This window comes from Conger conger, chromosome 16 (assembly GCF_963514075.1).
Source record: "Conger conger chromosome 16, fConCon1.1, whole genome shotgun sequence".
Classification (NCBI taxonomy): domain Eukaryota; kingdom Metazoa; phylum Chordata; class Actinopteri; order Anguilliformes; family Congridae; genus Conger; species Conger conger.
In genome coordinates this window covers 20,267,399-20,286,616 of record NC_083775.1, presented here as the reverse complement: position 1 = coordinate 20,286,616, position 19,218 = coordinate 20,267,399, and the positions used below count along the sequence as shown (strand labels likewise).

Below are 19,218 nucleotides of genomic sequence, written 5' to 3'. Positions count from 1 at the left end.
TCAGAGCAGCTCTAGCTTCCCTGAGATATATATATCTGACCGAAATCTTTCAGGGGGAAATTTTGAAGGGAGTAAATGTGATTTTTACTGGTTATTTCATTGTCAATCTATGCAGGAAAATTACACAAACCTCCACAACCATGGACAATATCAAATCTTTAAGTATGTAGACTGCACAAGCAGAAAATGCAAAGTAAAGCATTCAATGTTCAGGTCTGGACTCTGGGGTGGCCAATCCATACCAGCATCTTGACCACCTTAAATGTGCTTGGGGTTATGGTCTTGCTGTGGAATTAATTTGCTCAATCAATTCTTGTCCAGAGGGAATTGCTTAGGTTTAGATTGATTGCTCTAGACAATTCTTTGAACAAGTTTGAAACTAATTTCCCAATGAGGCCCACCTTCCTGAATCATCTCCAATCTCAGAAGTATCCAATTTAGCCATTTTTGATGTACGTGACAGAATCCACAAGGCTAAGGTTTCTTTGGGTATGTTCGAGTGAGTCACCTTTGACAGCAAAGCCGTCAGACTCTTGACACCAACGTCACTTGCTGAACTGGAATGACGACAGTGGCGGAAGCTTCTGCAAATCTATATTAAATATTACATTCTGCATCAGTCTGACATTGGAAAGAAATTTGCACTTAAAGCCCGATTCAACTGAAAATTGAATAAAGGGCGGTGTCTAACTTCCACATGGTACTACACATCTGCCTGTGGCAAGACAGCCACCTGCCTGGAATAAGGGATAGAAGCCCCACAATTAACACGCTAAGGGCATAAAAGAACCCAGAAACATTTAAAACAGGACTGATGTGATTCAGTGGTTCGAAAAGCTGCATGCACTGCCATTGAGAAACCGCGTGCGGTCTATAATGTGGACCGTACACATTCCATGGTAATGCCTTACCGAACCGACAGCCTTCGGCAAAGCCAACATTATGTCCCCGTAAACATCTCCTGGGGAAGTGTTGCAAAAGGTAGCAAACATTCTGCCTGTTGAATCAAGCCTGTAATGACTTGCCCACAAACTCAAACCAACTTGCCACAGTAGTATTATTCCATAAGAGCTTTATTTGAAATATTACAACATATAAAAACTACATACATTTTATTCCACTTGCAGGAAGTGGATATTCCCCAGACACAAGTTAAAATCACATTAAGAAAAAAAAAAAAAAAAAAATCTTTAAAAGGCAATGATACATAGAATGGCACTGCACAGACTGTCCGTATGAATGATAAGCTGGCTGCTCAATGAACAGCAATCTCCCGTCACAACATCCAGCCAATCACGCCCCGGGGTGGAGCTAATCAGATACTTCCATCTTCACCTGCTTCTCTGGCTCTGTGGGGGAGAGGGGGTGGTGTGAGGTTTACCAAACCCAACAGACAGAAACTGTGCCAGTGAAAGGGAGCATTTCCAGACTTCCATTATTACTAATAAATCAACCAGTTATCAGAACATTTCTTTTTTTTTTTTCCACCCTGTTGCTCAGGCCTTTAGGTGGGGACTTTCCAGAGCCACTTAAAGCAATAGATTTTTCAGTTTGTGTAAAGCGCTTTCAGCCATTTTCTTTGCTGTGGAGCAGTAGAAAAACCAGCTGGCCACCTGCCAGGAATAAGGGGTAGAAGCCCCACAACTAACGTGCTAAGGGCATAAAAGAACCCAGAAACATTGAAAGCTTTGGCACAAGACTGGATTTACATGCATTCATGAATACATGCACCCTGGGGCCACCAAGCTCTTCAATTGCTCCTGAACAGTCGAACCGGTCGTGTTCCTTTGACCCCGTTTCTCCATGAGGATAAGCACAGATGTAATGTTTCCCAGCTCACATATTCAGGAAAAGGAAAAGGAAACTGGCCGCAGCCATCAGTGGACCCAGCTGACAGAGGCTTCAAACTCATAATGTAGCTACACCCACCACTGCGCCCTGAGCGATAGGGTCGTCCCTGAGGGAGGCCAGCAGGGGCCCTTACCTGTACCGTTCTCCTTCATCTTCTCCACCACACACCTCTTCACCTCCAGGCCGATGGCCCTCGATAGGGGCGGGGGCACCGCGTTCCCAACCTACCAGAATGGGAGAAAGGACGAGGTCAGCGGGGCAGGTGTGCGGGGGGCCTATAGAAGCTCAGGCAGATCGGGGGCGGCGCCAACTCACCTGCCGGTGTTTGTCCAGGATGTTGCCGAAGAATCGGTAGGTGTCGGGGAAACCCTGTGATCGCGCGCACTCCCTCACACTCACCACGCGGTGCTGCTCAGGGTGCAACACGCGCCCCTGTCAACACACACACACACACACACACACACACACACACACACAGGTCAGCCAGTCTCCTTACTGACATGGAAACACACCCACCAGCCCTCTGGCTCAAATGCACACCAATCAGCCCCTTGCCAAAACACAAACTGCCAAAACTCGGTCATATGTAACGGACATCCATTTTGACACGAGGAATAAAGTTGTGCCAAGCCATACACACAATGAGTGAACTTGACACACTACACAACACACAGACCTGTTTGCCCATAGGCTCCGGGTTGGTGACGGTGGTGCTGAAGAAGCCGTCCCACTCCAGTCTGCCGTACAGACCGGCCCAGTGGTTGTGCCGGTTGCCGGTGTGGGGCAGACACCAGGGGATGAGCGTGTTGAACTGCCGGTCCGCCGGGTCGCACGGCTTCCCTGCGTCAGTCAGAACCGGGTCAGAACTTGTGAAATTCAACATAGCGGGCAGGGTAAAGTGTGGTGGGACACAGACAGGGTAAAGTGTGGTGGGACACAGACAGGGTAAAGTGTGGTGGGACACAGACAGACAGACGCACAGGGTAAAGTGTGATGGGGGACAGACAGGTAAAGTGTGGTGGGGACAGACAGACGCACAGGGTAAAGTGTGATGGGGGACAGACAGACGCACAGGGTAAAGGGTGGTGGTGGACAGACAGGTAAAGTGTGGTGGGGGACAGACAGACGCACAGGGTAAAGTGTGGTGGTGGACAGACAGGTAAAGTGTGGTGGGACAGACAGACGCACAGGGTAAAGGGTGGTGGTGGACAGACAGGTAAAGTGTGGTGGGGGACAGACAGGTAAAGTGTGGTGGGGGACAGACAGACGCACAGGGTAAAGTGTGGTGGGACAGACAGGTAAAGTGTGGGGGGACAGACAGGTAAAGTGTGGGGGGGACAGACAGGTAAAGTGTGGGGGGGACAGACAGGTAAAGCGTGGTGGGGGACAGACAGGTAAAGCGTGGTGGGGGACAGACAGACGCACAGGGTAAAGTGTGGTGGGACAGACAGGTAAAGCGTGGTGGTGGGACAGACAGACGCACAGGGTAAAGTGTGGTGGGACAGACAGGTAAAGCGTGGTGGTGGGACAGACAGACGCACAGGGTAAAGGGTGGTGGGGGACAGACAGACAGACGCACAGGGTAAAGGGTGGTGGGGGACAGACAGACGCACAGGGTAAAGGGTGGTGGTGGACAGACAGGTAAAGGGTGGTGGGGGACAGACAGGTAAAGGGTGGTGGGGGACAGACAGACAGACGCACAGGGTAAAGGGTGGTGGTGGACAGACAGGTAAAGTGTGGTGGGGGACAGACAGACGCACAGGGTAAAGTGTGGTGGGACAGACAGGTAAAGTGTGGGGGGACAGACAGGTAAAGTGTGGGGGGGACAGACAGGTAAAGCGTGGTGGGGGACAGACAGACGCACAGGGTAAAGTGTGGTGGGACAGACAGGTAAAGCGTGGTGGTGGGACAGACAGACGCACAGGGTAAAGTGTGGTGGTGGACAGACAGGTAAAGTGTGGTGGTGGACAGACAGGTAAAGTGTGGTGGTGGACAGACAGGTAAAGTGTGGTGGTGGACAGACAGGTAAAGTGTGGTGGTGGACAGACAGGTAAAGTGTGGTGGTGGACAGACAGGTAAAGTGTTTGGGGACAGACAGACGCACCCCCAGCGCAGGCGCACACGCCCCTCAGGGCCCCGGTGCTGCTCCGGCCGTTCTTCTTGTCGGAGTGGGTGTAGCGCAGCTTCTTGGTGGTGGTGCCGTCGCGGAGACGCACCTCCATGTTGGGCAGGTCCCTCCAGTCAGACCCGGGGGCCAGGGGCACGTGCCTCATCCGCGCCGCCACCAGGGCGCTCATGTCCTGCAGGAGGAGGGGGGTCAGCGTCGGCCCCTTAAAGCTCAGACTAACCACCCCCCGCCCCCCAACTGAATCCCTTAAAAAGCTCCTGGGCTAACCACTCCCCCCCCCCCCCCAATATGCTGCCAACTCAGCCCCTTAAGCTCAGAGACTAACCCCCCCCTCAACTCAACCCCTTAAAAAGCTCCTGGGCTAAAAAAAGACCCCTCTAACATCACCCCCTAAACACAATGAGCTAATGCTGCGCTCACGTTTTGGAATCAAAATTAACACCTCCCAATTGGGAAACCAATCACAGGAATGCAGCAAGAGAAATGGCTTCCATGGCCACCTTCATAGCCATTCAAGTTAATAAAACCTTAACATGGATTATATATTTGCACCAGTGCACATTGGACTAATTGCGGGGCTACGACCAATTACAATTGGTTTTGTGTAGCAGTTGATGTTAGCAAGAGAGGATGGCCTACATGTTTGTTTAATCCGTGTAAATATTTTAATAGGAATACGATAGCAAATTATGCTTGATACGATAATCCTTTTCCCCCATTATGTGTTGCCATCGATGAACATGGACAACCGTTTTGGAACCCAATCAAATCCACCCATTGTTCTTTGTGATTTTAACTAATCCGTTCACCCGTAAGACAACAGCGCATGAGCGCATCCCTGACACGCTCCGGGGCCGACCTTGCAGATGTGGTCCCGCAGGATCGGCTGGTACTGGGCCCCGCGGATGTGCCTCTGGAACCAGGACTGCGGCTCCCCGTTGTAGGAGATCTCCAGGGCCGCCGCGCCGTTGCGGATCTCCGGCAGGTCCGACATGGTGTCCCTCACGGTGATGGTGCGATACACCCCGCCGTTACCGCTGGAGGCAGGAAGGGCACGGGCGTTCAGGCTCAATTGCGCGGCGCCACACGCCGCCGTTACGCGGCGCCGAAATGGGAGCGGACGGGGTTTTTTACCGGGTCACGTTGCTGACGTATCTCTTCTCGTCCACCACCACGCTGAGGGAGCAGGCTCGGGGGGCGAACACGTGCAGGGGCTCGGGGTAACGGGGCAGCTTTTCCCCCGGGGCGGCTGCCAGGATGATCGCCCTGCGCCGGGTCTGGGCCACACCATACTGCCCCGCCTGCAGGGGGAGACATCAACCACCACTCGGCAAGATTAACATCAACCACCACTCGGCTCACTCAGCAAGATTATCAACCGTGTCCAAGCCTTACCTCAAACAGGCATACGTTTCACTCAGCTTATAACCCTTACAGTCCAAACAGAAGGTTGACCATGCCATATGGCACCATCTTTTCAATCAAGAGGACTGCAATACTATTGCTTTGAGCCCCTATTAGGGGCATACTAAATTCTCAACTCAATGCACAACTCAATGCACAATCCGAGTGAAAAGCCCATGGGATTAAGGGTGGAGCCACCTGGGACTGAAAGGGTTCCTCTGAAGCGGCCGTGGACTCACCTGCAGGACTCCGAAGGTGCACTGGTAGCCCATGCGCACCAGGCAGCGCAGGGTGAGCTTCAGCACCATGGAGCTCTTGAAGGACACAAAGTTGCGCACGTTCTCCAGCAGGAAGAATTTGGGCCTGTAGTAGTCGCAGTAACTGCGAGGAAACGGAGCCACAAAACCAAAATGTTAAAAATAATTTAAAAAAATAAAAAATAAAATAAAATAGGCCTTCGTTTTACTAAGGGGGAAGTGACAGCCAGCGAGGCATGGGACATTACACCGACAGGGACAGGGTGGGGACTGGACAGTAGCCTCAAGGCAGTGCAAGTCTACAGCCAGCGAAGCACCGCATCCTCAAGCATATGAAAATTGCTCAAGTCCACATAGCTGTACTGCGAAGGTAAGCGGACTTAAATGTTTCAATGTTAATGTATTGCAGCGTAGACCGCGTCACAAGTAGCAGGCGGACGCACGGACCTGAGGTACGACACCACCAGGGAGTTCTTGAACTTGGAGTAGGTCCGGGAGTTGAAGCGGTTCATGCCGCTGAAGCCCTGGCAGGGCGGGCCCCCGCACAGCATCTCCACGTCGCCCTTCTGCGGCAGCTTCTGGCCCAGCGAGTTGGTCTGCTCGCCCCCCATCACCAGCTTCAGCAGCACGTTGCAGTCCTCCGTGAACACCGTGGTGCCGGGGTTATTCAGCCTGAAGGCCTGCGCCGCGGGATCCCACATCTCTATGGCCCACAGCGTCTCAGAGATACCTGTGAGAGAGGCACATTACACACATCTCTATGGCCCACAGCATCTCAGAGATACCTGTGAGAGAGGCACATTACACACATCTCTATGGCCCACAGCGTCTCAGAGATACCTGTGAGAGAGATGCACATTACACACATCTCTATGGCCCACAGCATCTGAGATGCCTGTGAGAGATGCACATTATACACACACATCTCCACGGCCCACAGCGTCTCAGATCTAGGAGGACACGGGTTACACACGCTACATTCAAGACCCTGGAAATGTACAGGCGACACACACCCGCCTGGTGGAAGCCCTCGGACAGCCCTCCGCAGCCAGAGAACACATCCAAGGTGCGCAGCTTAGGAACCTTGGGCTGACGCTCCTGCTCCTGCTGCTCCCGGGTGGAGGAGGACTTCCCCTTCCCTTTCCCTGGGGAGACGAGAGCCGACGTCAAACACTGACCCGGTGCGGCTCTACAGCACGCTCACCGAGCGACGCGCGCATACTGACGGGGGGGGCCGGGGCAGTCCTACCTTTCCCCTTGCCTTTGCCCTTGTGCACAGCAGAGCGGGCGTGGTTGGGCGGATCCTCGAAGCCCTTCGTCTTGGCGTTATATGCCTGCAGTGGGGAGGTTATAGAATGTCAGAGCACACAATTTCAGGGCTCATTCCAACCTTTTCATCCTCCGGAAATCAACCATGGTCCACCATCAGGGACGTCCCAACCCGTTAAACGCTCCTTAAAAAAAAGGAGCTCGGAGGCAAGGGGCTAGTAGGCTCCCAAAGGATTCTTTAGCAAGGAAACCTGTGCATCCTTCCGGAAGCACTTTCAGAACGTGGGACGTATAAATTACCAACCTGTGGATCCACCTCAACCTGTAGTTGACGTGGCTTTAAAACAAGAGCAAAAGACATTCCCTTTGCCAAATGCACAGTGCCTAGATTCCTCAGATCTCACACTTTGCTCGCCCCCTTTCCCGGCCGGCTCCGGCAGTCCGAGCTTGGAGCGAGGAACGCGAGCGTGAGGAAAGGAAGCCAGGAGGTAAAGCGAAGCGATTGCTTCAGCAGCAGATGATTGGTCCATAACGGAGCCAGAGGTCGCCCCGCCCCCCCCTCTCACCTCCAGGAAGTAGAAGCGGTCGGGGCCGCCGGCGGAGAAGTCCTGCACGCTCTCGATCAGGTCCTCGCCATACTCCACGCGACAGCGCCCCAGCACCTCCACCGCGTCCACGGTGGCCTCCTCCTCGCTCCAGTACAGCTGGTTGATGTCGGTGTGGTACCCCGCTTTCAGACCTTTGTGGGTGTTCTCAGGCCTGGGGAGGGAAAGGGCGCAGGCAGGGATTAGTCCGGCTGCTGGGCTCGAACATGCAACTGTGAATGTCCTGCCCACACACACACACACCTCATTCTACACAACCCAGTGAGAGCACGCTGCAGGGACGGGACCGGCAACTAAGCACCATTGGCTGTGCGCAGACCCGGGTTGAAATATGCATTTGACTACAAAACAAATACTTTGTTCATTCGACCAAGCTTGCCTGGTTTATTGGAACAAAATTCCATTTCCCCAAGAAGCAGAGAAGCGAGCATAGAAGCGTTTCAAAAAATGACTAACATTTCAACCCAGGCCAGTGTCTGTCTTTCAAAAACAGGGACGCAGCAAACACTCGACGCATAGGGCAAGCTCCGGCGTTACCAGGCCGGTTCGGCCCCCTGTGCACCGGCTCAGGTCCCAGCATCCCCCCCCTCACCTGTAGAGCTTGTACAGACGCAGCTTGACCTCGGCCTGGTTGGACCGGCCGTTGCTGCGCTTGTGGCAGAAGATCTCCTTGATGCGTCCGACGCGGAAGGGCTCGGGGGCGTCCAGGTTGGAGCCCTTGATGTAGTCGGAGGACTTCCTGTAGTACTCCGGATACAGCTCCTCGTCCACGTCCTCCTTCCTGTGGGACCGCTTCACCGGACTGGCTGCCTTCACCCTGAGGGAGGGGGGGGGGGGGGGAGAGAGCAACGTCACACGCGCACTCAAGCATAGCGAATGTGAAGCCATTTTACACTAATCGGAGAGCGTTTCCATCCCCTGCCGTCAGGTAGACGCGCACACTCACCCGAAACCGAAGGCTTCAGGCAGCAGGTAGACGCTGTCCCCGGGCCGGTACTGCTCCCCCTTCAGGCAGACCGAGGCGTAGAACACTTTGGAGTCGCTCTCCCCGTCCAGCGGGTCGCGGGGCCGGGGCGTGTCGCGCTCCTCCTGCTCACGGGTGCGGCTGCAGCTGAGACAGAAGCTGCAGGGAGAGGAGGAGTCAGAGAGAACCACACCACACCACTTCTATGGAGAGCCTTGCGGGGCGAGGACCGAACTTTTAAAACTAGGAGTTGCAGATGAAACGTGAATCGAGATTCAGCAACTGTATCGTTTATTTCTCGCCTCAAATGTTTCTACGAATATTTTAGCGGACCGCTTCGTAGGAGCAGCAAGTTTAGAAACAGTCGGCCGTATGGTTCCGTTGCTAAAACAAACGAACGCAGTGCTATCCAGTCAGGTGCTGATATGTCCCTCTTTGTCCCAAGTAGCCATATCAGACGAAACCCACCTACAGCACCGGCCAATTAAACTGACAACTGGGGGGTACAACGAGTCACCATATGCATTTGCCAGATGTGGTTTGAGAGCACCTTCACACACACCCCCACACCCAGCAGACTCACGCGTGCTTGCGGTCCTCAGAAGGCGTGACCGTGGGTGGGGTCTCGAAGCGGGCGCAGTCCCCCTCGTACCACAGCTGGTAGAAAAAGCTCTTCCCGTCGTCCTCGATCACCTTGATGTCCTGATCCACCCCGCCCTGAAAGTGCCAGAGAACAGCCTGAGCACCGGGGAGACCAACCGCTCAGCCCCAGCCCTTCTAGGGCTGCACGACATGAGGGAAACATGCCATATCGCTGTCAATATAGATAAAGGATATGACTTGCAATAAACAAATAGTCTGCACAGCTATAATGCCTGCGCTTCAGGTACACCACTAACAGACCCCAGACAAATACAGAAATAAAATTCAATGGAAGCATGTTGGAAATCATGCAAATTGCACATGAGCAGCCAATAAATTTAACAGAACATCAATTTAAACTTATCAAAATTCAAGAAGTCTTTTGCAATGGATTTCTCGCATTGGGGGGGGGGGGGGGGGTTACCTCCATGAACCAGTTGTTGGAGGGGGCCTTGTAGAGGACGTTGACCTTGTCCTGCATGTAGCAGAGGGCAATGTCCTCGCACTCGTCCACCAGGAAGAGCTCCAGGGGGTCCGACGACTCGCCCAGAACCGTGTCCGTCCCGCGGCAGAACCAGTGCGCGTGGAACATCTTCCCCGAGTCATCCTCCCACATCGCCGTGATCCTGAGAGCCATAGGGGCAAAGGTCAGCCATCGACCCCGTCCCAAGCGCCCAACGGCTGCACTGTGGCTACACAGAGGCGTGAACCGGCAACCTTCCAGGTCGCGGTCAAGCACCTTAAACAAGCCCTGCGGCCTGGCAACCAAATGGGGGGAAGGACAGGGGCTATCCGTACCTGGCCAGGTAGAGGGGATCGGACGGGTCATCAGGGCTGACGGAAACGCAGTCTCCCACCTCCACCACCTCCTCCTCCACGGACACGCTCATGTAGTACTCCTTCTTCCCCTCCGTCTGCAGGAGAAAGAGGGGGTATGAGGGACTCAACTCCGGCCCGGTATCACACCATCACTGGGACAGGGGAACAGCAGGAGCCTCAGGGTCTGTGCAAGACAGCCACTCCACACAAGAAAGGACACCATTAACCCTCCAGGCTAAAGCCAACGTGCCACAACCCAGGTTCAGAAAGTAGAAGTCCTCCACAGTGTTTCAATTCAACCTGGATTCGCCAATAGGCACAATTGTTCAGCCTGATTCGTAAAAACCACTGGCTGGGTTCATGGGTGGAAGAAACACATGGTAGGGTTTCTACACCTCTGGTTCCAGCTCAGGGAATCACTTCCTGCTTCTCAAAGCAGGCGACATCACAGGAGCCTGAACTGCACTACACAGGAGATGGGGGCGGAGGGGGGTACGTACTCGGACGGGCCGTCCGATCCAGGACAGCTTCTTCTGGTTCTGTTTCTTCTTCTTGACCTGGGACATTTTTTTGGACGTGGCCTTCACGGGCAGTGCATCGTCTTCCTCGATGTTCTCATCATCCTCCGCCTCCTTCACAGCCAGGTTGGGACACCTGTGGGGGAGGGGACGTCACCACAGGGGAAAAGGCCAGTTCACACAGGACCAATGAATTGACATCAACTCATTTCTGATTTTATCCATTTGCATTGGTTCCTAATAAAATAAGCCGTCATACATTTGTCTCCACATCCAACGCATCATTTTGATTGGAGGAAAGGGATTCCAACCCCCTTGGATTCACCCAATTGTACCTCCCCCTTTAGAAGATGCCCGTCCAGCTGGATTTGGGCCGACTCTGCTTCAGTCAAAGCAGGAACGTACCGTATGAAAGCCAAGCCGACCCCGGTCCCCTCCCAGAGACCCGTCTGCACTCACCTCCTCTTGTGACAGGCCTGCTTAATGCGCCCACTGCCCCCAAACTTTATCATGTCCTTACAGGCGGAGCACTTCCCACAGTCTGGGGCCTGGCACACCTGGGCAGGGAGAGGAGACCGTGAACACGTAGGTTCAGTAAAACATCCTGAAATGCACTGGCTGGCAATGCTGCAAAAAGCCCTTTTTAAATGTCTCATGATGCATTCGTCCGTCCCCCCCCCCCATGGTATGAAATGGATATTTTTCCAGGCGCCAGATGGAAGTGATATTATTAGCATCAGGACGCCCGAGCTGACCTCGCAGACACCACAGCGCTGCCGCTTCACGCCGCCGTCCTTGTCGTTCTGGTCGATCTGGTCGGAGAAGAAGGTGTCGAAGATCTGGTACACCAGCTTGGTGGTGGTGGCTTTGGTGGGGCCCTTGTTGTCCTTCTCGATCTTGGTGGGGTGGCGGATGGCCTGCCTTCTGGCAGCACGCCTGTAGGGGGCGAGAGGGGGCAGGGTCAGAAGGCAGCCCTGTGGGACAGACGGGGGGGGGGGGGGGGGGGCCTCTGAACCCCAGCCAGACTCATGCAGCTCTGTTCTCATGCACCATTCAGTTACCAGCCTGCTCCACGTGGCAGCACGACAAGCACAAGGACCACACGTTTCAAATTAGAGTTCAATCAATTACCCCCGCCAAAATCTCGACAACAGCTTCAGCACCAGAGCAGAACCACCCCGCCCACCCGACCCGCAAAACACAGTGCAGGCTGCATGCACGCCAGGGAACGCAGGTCATACCTACCAGTACAACAGCATGCTGCGTTAGGGGAACGTTAGAGGAGCGTTAGACAGGTTAGGAAAACAGGATACAAGCAATAGGAACACCCCATCCCAACCCCCATGCCATCGGAATACAAGGGACTCACCCACTCCACACACGGGGTGTCCCAATACTCAAAAAGTATCCCCCTTGTCACGTATTTCAGAAGTACGGAGGAAAGGGAGGATGCATTTGAGGATTGGGACACACACGGACTCACTCGGGGGGAGTCTCTCCCGACCGGACGGGAAGCAGCGGTCTCAGCCAATGAGGGGGGCGGAAACGGTCCGGCCGTAGCGGACGGGCGGGTACCGCAGCCGCAGGGGGAGACCGCGGCGCGGGCCGTTACCTCTTTCCCAGCGTGACGCCGGCCAGCTTGATGAGGTCCCTCATGCAGGGCGTGACGATGACGGGCTGCTCGTCGGGGTCGCCGGCCTCGTCGTAGCTCTCCACCTGCTCCACCACGAACTGGGCGTGCCGCAGCAGCGTGTCCTCCGTGAAGCGGTTGAAGTTCAGGCCGGCGGGGGGGACCGTGGTCTGGAGGGGGGGGGGGGCGGTCGGGGTTAGGGGTCGGCGCAAAAACCGGACCGGGCGGCGGCGACTTGAGCCACAACCGGGTTTGCGTGAACAGAGCATGGGGGGTGTGTGTCCGTGTGTGTGTGTGCGTGTCCGTGTCCGTGCTCACCATTACCTCGATCTTGTTGAGGAGGTCTTCGTAAGTGACCTCGGGGTTCTTCTGCAGGAACTCCACCACGATCTTGCTCATGTAGATCTTCTCCTGCATGAGGGCGAAGGTGGGACCGTACTCCTCGCTGGGCTCCATCAGGATGTAGTCCGCAAAGGCTGGGGGCCGGAGAGAGGGGTCACGGCTCAGCCGATAGCAGCGCTTGCGCACGCGTCACAACCAAAGCTACCAAAAAATTGGCCTTTGGTTTTAGAAGCTCATTTCCTGCTCTGGTTGAGATGTCGTTCCCTAGCACCAGCGCGGCTGGCTCCAGGACAGGAGTTCCAAACATTTCAATGCAAGTCAATGGTAACAATATAGCATTGTCTGCATTTTATAGAGATAGTTTGTGGACGCATCAGGGACAGTTGAGTCATGCGCTCATGCGCTTTTCACTCCGACTTCAGCCCATATAAGGGCGTTTCCCTACCACACAGTGTCTGGACCCAAATTGTACAACATCCCCGCACCCGAAAACTGGTCCATATTTTTAGTCTATGGTCAGGTACAGAACAAGAGCAGGCAATTTACCTGTGGTGAAGCCGATGAGGGCTTTCTCTCCGCCGTCAAACCCGGTGATCCACCAGGCATTGATGGGGCCCAGCTTTTTGGCGGGAACGCCACCTGGAAGAGGAAAGGAGTTAATCCGGAGAAACACTCGGGCTCCAGTCCGTAGCCGAACGTGGGTCATCCCTCCTGCAGCGCACAGGCCCTGAGCGACAGCGCCGTACCGTCCATGCAGGGGTTGTCGTCGTAGATGGGCTTGACCCCGCAGCTGAAGTACAGCTCCACGTTCTTCTCGATCAGGCCCGAGTCGAAGGGACACAGGTGGCCCCGTTTGTCGTAGACGCTGCAGCAGAGAACGGGGTCGTCAGAAACTGACCCCACCCCCAGGGGCGAAACTGACCACCCCCACCCCAAAACGCACGCCCCCCCCCCCCCAGAAGCTGTCCCCGGCCCAACCTGAAGTTGGTGATCTTGTGCTGGGGGAGGTCCTCGTAGCTCTCGAACCCGTCCTCGTTGGAGTCAAACAGGGACAGACGCTCGTCCGTCAGCATCTCCGGTTCATCCAGCTGCAGCACAGAACACAAGTTCCCCCATTTCAGGGCTCGACAGTGCCACCATTTTAGGAGCATTTGCCCCAGAAATCCGGCTTGCCAACTGGGAAAATCATTGAGGAGCCTATGTAATTGGGACATGTTAGTGTGTTGAAACATTTTAACACTGCGTGTGGAGGAAAAAAAAAGTTAAGAGTATTAACACTAATAAGCACAGAATACAGTTCTCAATGCATCCATTACAATGCAGAACCTGACCGCATAAGATGCTTACCGCATTATCGGGGTCTCCCTGGAAGAACTTCAGGTCAGGGTCATCCAGATACTGCCTGCAGTCTGGGCATTTGGGGGGCGGAGTCTGAGACAGAAAGAGGAAGTCAAACGGTGACTGACAGCAATAGTCATCCGAGCACACGGATGACTGACTGACTACTCTGTGGAAATTAGCCCATCACCAAAGGCAGAATGCAGGCTAGGCTGTACAGAACACCCGCAACACAAGAACAGAAAACTACTGGCTGCGGAAGATAAGTAAATTAGTCGCTGTACCAGTATACTGCAACACTACTGATCAATGACAACTGTACTCCAATACAGCAGAGGGCAGTGATGTTGCACCAGCACGGCATGCAAACCCAATCAGGGCGCAGAGCAAAAAATGATCTTTGCCATACTAACCAAGCCGGGAGCAAAGAACTGCTCAGCACTAGACAAGTCCTCATGCTTAACCTGTCATTAACATGGCCAAAGAAAATCACCCAAGCAAAATTGATACACAGAACTAATACCTACATTACACTTCCACTTCAGCACATTCCCAGAGAAACCAACTAAACTTTGCTGCCATGTCAGTGGTACTGGTCTAATACCCAAACCAGTTAACACATCCTCATGTACTGACTGGACATGCCATATTATGCAGGCCCCTCAGTTTCACATGAAATTGAAAAACTGTAAAAAAAAAAAAAAAAACACTTTCCACAGAGAAAATGCATATTGAATTCCAAAAGGTTGGGATACCAAGAAAAGTGCCATGGCTTTGAAAAAACAACCAAGGCTTTGCTACACTAAGCAAGATAAGACTCATGAACACTGAGCACCGGAGTGATGCACATGCCTCACCTTCACAGCAGCCACAGGTTTGGCCTTCTCTGCAGGAGCCTCAGCCACTCTGGGGAAGAGGTACAGGGTCAGAGGTCAACGTTCAGGTCAGGAGCGTGCGCACGTGTACATTTGTGTTTGCGCAAGTACAGGTGTTGCGCGTGCCAGTGTGAGCATGCGTATGTTTGTGCGCGAGAGAGAGTGTGCGAGAAATGGTTAGCATCTAACTTTTCATCTGTCTCCACTTTCAGCCTCTTCTCTTCCTGTGCCTGCAGGCAGAAGGAGCACCAGTCAGAAGGATGAAGACAAAGGCACGCAAACACACACAACCTTAGCTTCCCTCACCTCCTCTTCTTGATCTCCATCCTCAGCTTTCTCCCCCGTGTCTCCACTCTCCTCCTCTCCATTCACCTCCTCAGACTTGCGCTTGCTGGAGCTGCAGCAGGAAAATACACAGCTTGTAACACCTGCACATTTACACACCCATTAACCATCACACACACACACACACACACACACACACACACACACACACACACACACACACCTAATCAGAGAGGAGGTGGTGTACTCACACTCTGGAGAACATGGATAAGATGGTGGGCTGCTTGCCGGAATTACGCGTGACTCTGGAACTGACAGGAGACTCTGGAAGAGAAGAATCCAGAAGGTTTGAATGGCCCAAATCAGAACACTCTGCTACAAACTGGTAGCTGATTGGCTCATGCGTCACACCTGCATCTACCTACATCCAGCCCAGTCCCCACACTCACTCTTGGAGTCCCCCTCCGTTTTGATCTTGCGACCTCCTCTTGCTTTGGGCGCGCTAGGAGACTTCACAGCCCCGCCCTCTCCCTCAGTTTCCATGGCTCCCGTGACCAGATCCTCCTCGCTGTGCGAGCCGTTCTCAGTCACGCCATTTGACTGGCCGTTGAGCTTGGGGCTGTCGGCATGAGAACCGTTCTCCACACACAGCTCCCTTCCCAGCAGCGCCTTCACCTTGGACAGGTAGCCCTCCTGGGGGGGGATTGGAGGAAGAGTTAACAGCTATGGGCCAGCCAATAGAAACCTTTCGCTCAGGCGTAAATGAAGCGTTCAAAAAGTGAATCACTGGGGGAAGTTGCCCCGTCCTAGAAATTGTCTAAATTGTGTGCAACACACCCTGTGTGTGTGTGTGTGTGTGTGTGTGTGTGTGTGTGTGTGTGTGTGTGTGTGTGTGTGTGTGTGTGTGTGTGGTGGGGTGGGGGGGTGGGGTGGGGGGGGGTGTGCCCTTCTATGGGCAAAAGCCAATTAAAAGGTTCTTGGGCCATTGTGCCAGACATCTGTGGTGGCTACCAATAACAGGAGGCCACTATATAACAGGGGCTGAAAGGCCAAACCCCCAAATGCATCATGAGCACTTGACAGCGGCAGCGCCTCACCTCAGACAGCTCCTCGCTCCTCATCTCAGCCTCCAGGCTGCGGAGCTGATCCTGAGCCTCCGTCTGCAGGAAGTCCTGAACCAGACTGAGCTTCTCCCTCACGCACTCCTGATGAAGATGCAGAGAGGACAGGCAAGCTATAACCTTAAGACGCCATCGACCGATTCTCACAGAAAATCTTTGGTATGGTATAGTGAACACTACGGTAAAGTCACTATCATTCGTGGAATGTTAACAAATGGTGATGCATGAAGGACCCATTTAAATTAAGATTTGCAGTTAAACCCACAAGTGTGCCAGTGCGCATGACAACACTCGCCAAAATATTCAGACATGGCATGACCATCTTTAAGCTGTGATGTACCAGTCAGTCACTGGACCAGACCCCTGAATAAGAGCAGTGGGGCATGGGACAGATCAAACACCGCCGGCCAAAATGTGACTGAAGCATGTGTAAATTAGGCCTGTCAGGACTGGCACAACTTCGTTGTATTCCACAGGAAATCAGTAGTGTGCAGAACGCTGGATGCAGCAGAGAACACTGACCTTTTCTGATAGCCCATCTCCGTCCTTATCCAACACCTGAAGTCTGGAAGCCAAAAGACAAAGTCAATCGGTTAATTCTGTCAAGAGCCGGAACTCAAAACACACGCCATTTCACGGCCGGAGTTTTGAGGTGGGTGGAGTAAACCATAGCTAGCTTGCTGTGCGGGAAATCGGCATGACCGACAGGCAACTTTGAACTCAGGAGCGAAGCTGCATGTTAAACCAATGTTGTGAACACACATGTTCAACGTCACATCCACCTACTTAAGAAATTGTAGTGCGACGTATGAGGCGTGTAGCTAATGTGTACGGGGAACGTTAGCTGTTCGTCAGAATAACGTTACCTAGCTACAAACTTCCACTCAAATGAATATAACTAACGTCAGCTGATAAATAATACATGCTGCTTCTCTTGCCAGGCATGAATCCAATGTTAACCAATGGAAACATTGGCGAACTCGCAAGCTAGCAAAATGAGGCAGGGTAATTCCGTGGATTTTGGTTTAACTAAGCTTTGGAGCAAATAGCTAGCCAGTTCGCTAACCAGCTGATTTGAGCCACTAAATGAAGTGGATGGCAAATCGCCAGCTGCAGGCAAATTGCTATCGTTAGCTAGCTAGTTGGTTAACGTTCGCTAACGTTAATAACATTACGGGCTAAACCGCGCCATCGTGACAGCAGTCTGAATACAAAACCGATGAACAGCGTTAGACTTGCTGCTTAGCAAGTAGCTAGCTCTACAAATCGCGGCCAACAATATTGTCGTTTTCCCTTTGATGTAGCTAGCCAACTAGCTGACGACGCTTGCTGGTAAAATCCAAAATGCGCCATTTGGCGCCAAATCCATCCATCCAAGACCTGCGGCGCATCGGCTAGCTACATACAAACGTTAGCTTGCTAAAACAACCCCTTTCCTCGTTTAATTAGCTGGCAGGCTATTCAGTCTCCCCCATTTTAGAAGATACTGACAAACCCAACCGCATTTCAAGAGGCTGATGTCGTGTGCCATGTCGTTTAGGCAATGCTAGTTTCTCCCGTTTTATGAATGAGTGGAAATGGTAATATTATTACCGTGTTAGCGAGCTAATCGAAACAGTGTAAACGTACCGTTTCCTGATGTCCTCTGGCAGAGACAAGGAGGTTTTGGTTGGCATTTCAAGTTTAAATGTGACTGTTAAAATGACAAGCTTCTTTATATACAAAATGACTTAAATTAAACAAATAATGGTTTTAAAAGCGTTATTCGTTAAAAACCAAGGATCTCTCAATGCCAGTTTGTTGTGCAAGCGGAGACGACAAGCGTCTTATGGATCCTATATGCTGTTACGGCGCGCGGGGCCGTCTTTTCGCGCGGAAACCCGGGTACACTGGACTTTACCAAGAGTCCCACGTATAGGTAGAGCGCTTGTCATGGGTGCCACGGTATGTGGCGTTCATATATAATTGTTAACATAAGAAAGAAATGTAAATAATACTAGTGGTTTTGAATGACAACGTTACATAGACCAATAAATACATTTTCTGCTGTTGATTTTTTCAACAATACTTTGCTATTCCCTCCCCCTTTGTATCATTATGGACTCGTCTGAGTTTCAGATACGCAACCTATGCTGGGTTTTACGAAGTGCAAATTGAAAGTAGGGGGGTATCTACATATTTGCATGTGCACAAGCACAACGAAATTCTACCCTTAACTGCGTGTGATTCAGATGGGGTAGACGGGTTATTCGTTTTACCTTTTATTCATAATGCCTTTAAATGATTGTGTGACCAGAAAACCTTTCACGAACTTAGGTGTGTAACATAGCTAGGCTGGCTAATTGATGTTCACGTAGCGTTTCTCAGCGAATATTTCCCAGTGTGGCTATGTAAAAATGATGATCCCCTTCCACTAAAATCAAATACATGAATTATCAGAATATCAGCGTGTCACAATTTGACGCTGTCAACGTCTTCATATACAGTTGAACAGATTGCATGTTTCATGATCCACCCATGTTGTGCAGAATGTGACAGTCCAGGACTGTATTGTCGTAAACAGTCAAACCAATACATTCAGTTTGGGGTCCGGGCGAAATTGTAATGTGGCGTTGGCGTAATTGAACAAAGTAGCACACAAAGAACTTCATGTAAACAATTAGGATATATCAATGTGTTGTTCTGGAAATATACAAAAGTTATCAATTAGCCGCCATTTAAGTAGTTTGAGATTCACCTTTGAGTTAGAGCCTTATGCCCGTTTTTATAGAGCATCTTGACATTTACAGTGCGACACAATCTCACATGCCTGCCACAGTTGCAGTGTCCACTTCTTTATGGAAAGGGATCCTCTAATATAGTAAGAAACGCACACAATGTAAGTTGGCAGCACTGTATGGGAAATGCCAGTCATGAAGAGGATGAAACAGAAGTTGCACTTCAGGTAATCACAGTTTGCTATTGCCTCAATGTGCATATGACACATTGACACCACTGGTGTCCAACCCTGGTCCTGAGGAACTACAGGTTTTGGCTTTTGTTTTCACCTTACAATCAGTACTCTGCTGAGACCCAGGTAACCAGGTGAGGCAAGTTAACGGAGTAATCGACTGCTCCAATTCATCTGAATATCTGGTCCTCAGAGAATATCTATGGAGGCAGCACAAGCT

General features: G+C 52.2%; 1 protein-coding gene across 1 annotated transcript; it reads right to left on the bottom strand.

Moving 5' to 3' along the window:
- Positions 1 to 1,055: 1,055 nt before the first annotated feature.
- Positions 1,056 to 17,900, bottom strand: dnmt1 (DNA (cytosine-5-)-methyltransferase 1). The gene is made up of 34 exons (XM_061224283.1): positions 17,678 to 17,900; positions 16,571 to 16,613; positions 16,025 to 16,132; positions 15,377 to 15,620; positions 15,179 to 15,251; positions 14,949 to 15,039; positions 14,832 to 14,872; positions 14,625 to 14,673; positions 13,777 to 13,860; positions 13,408 to 13,517; positions 13,176 to 13,294; positions 12,976 to 13,068; positions 12,412 to 12,563; positions 12,070 to 12,257; positions 11,213 to 11,393; positions 10,917 to 11,014; positions 10,440 to 10,593; positions 9,919 to 10,034; positions 9,545 to 9,746; positions 9,062 to 9,195; positions 8,461 to 8,637; positions 8,107 to 8,331; positions 7,476 to 7,668; positions 6,890 to 6,974; positions 6,654 to 6,785; positions 6,088 to 6,370; positions 5,623 to 5,764; positions 5,114 to 5,280; positions 4,839 to 5,016; positions 3,956 to 4,151; positions 2,528 to 2,691; positions 2,167 to 2,283; positions 1,985 to 2,075; positions 1,056 to 1,349 (listed from the first exon to the last, which is right to left on the bottom strand). The coding sequence occupies exons 1-34, from the start codon at positions 17,722 to 17,724 to the stop codon at positions 1,312 to 1,314; spliced, it is 4,515 nt and encodes a 1,504-aa protein (XP_061080267.1). The 5' UTR covers positions 17,725 to 17,900; the 3' UTR covers positions 1,056 to 1,311.
- Between the last annotated feature and the right edge of the window lie 1,318 nt (positions 17,901 to 19,218).

Coding starts and splice junctions, on each gene's coding strand:
- dnmt1 (XM_061224283.1), bottom strand. CDS start 17,724: ATGCCAACCAAAACCTCCTTGTCTCTGCCAGAGGACATCAGGAAACG. Junction 8,638..9,061: donor TCTGAGGACCGCAAGCACGC/GTGAGTCTGCTG, acceptor CTCTCCCTGCAG/CTTCTGTCTCAGCTGCAGCC. Junction 8,332..8,460: donor CCTGAAGCCTTCGGTTTCGG/GTGAGTGTGCGC, acceptor CCCCTCCCTCAG/GGTGAAGGCAGCCAGTCCGG.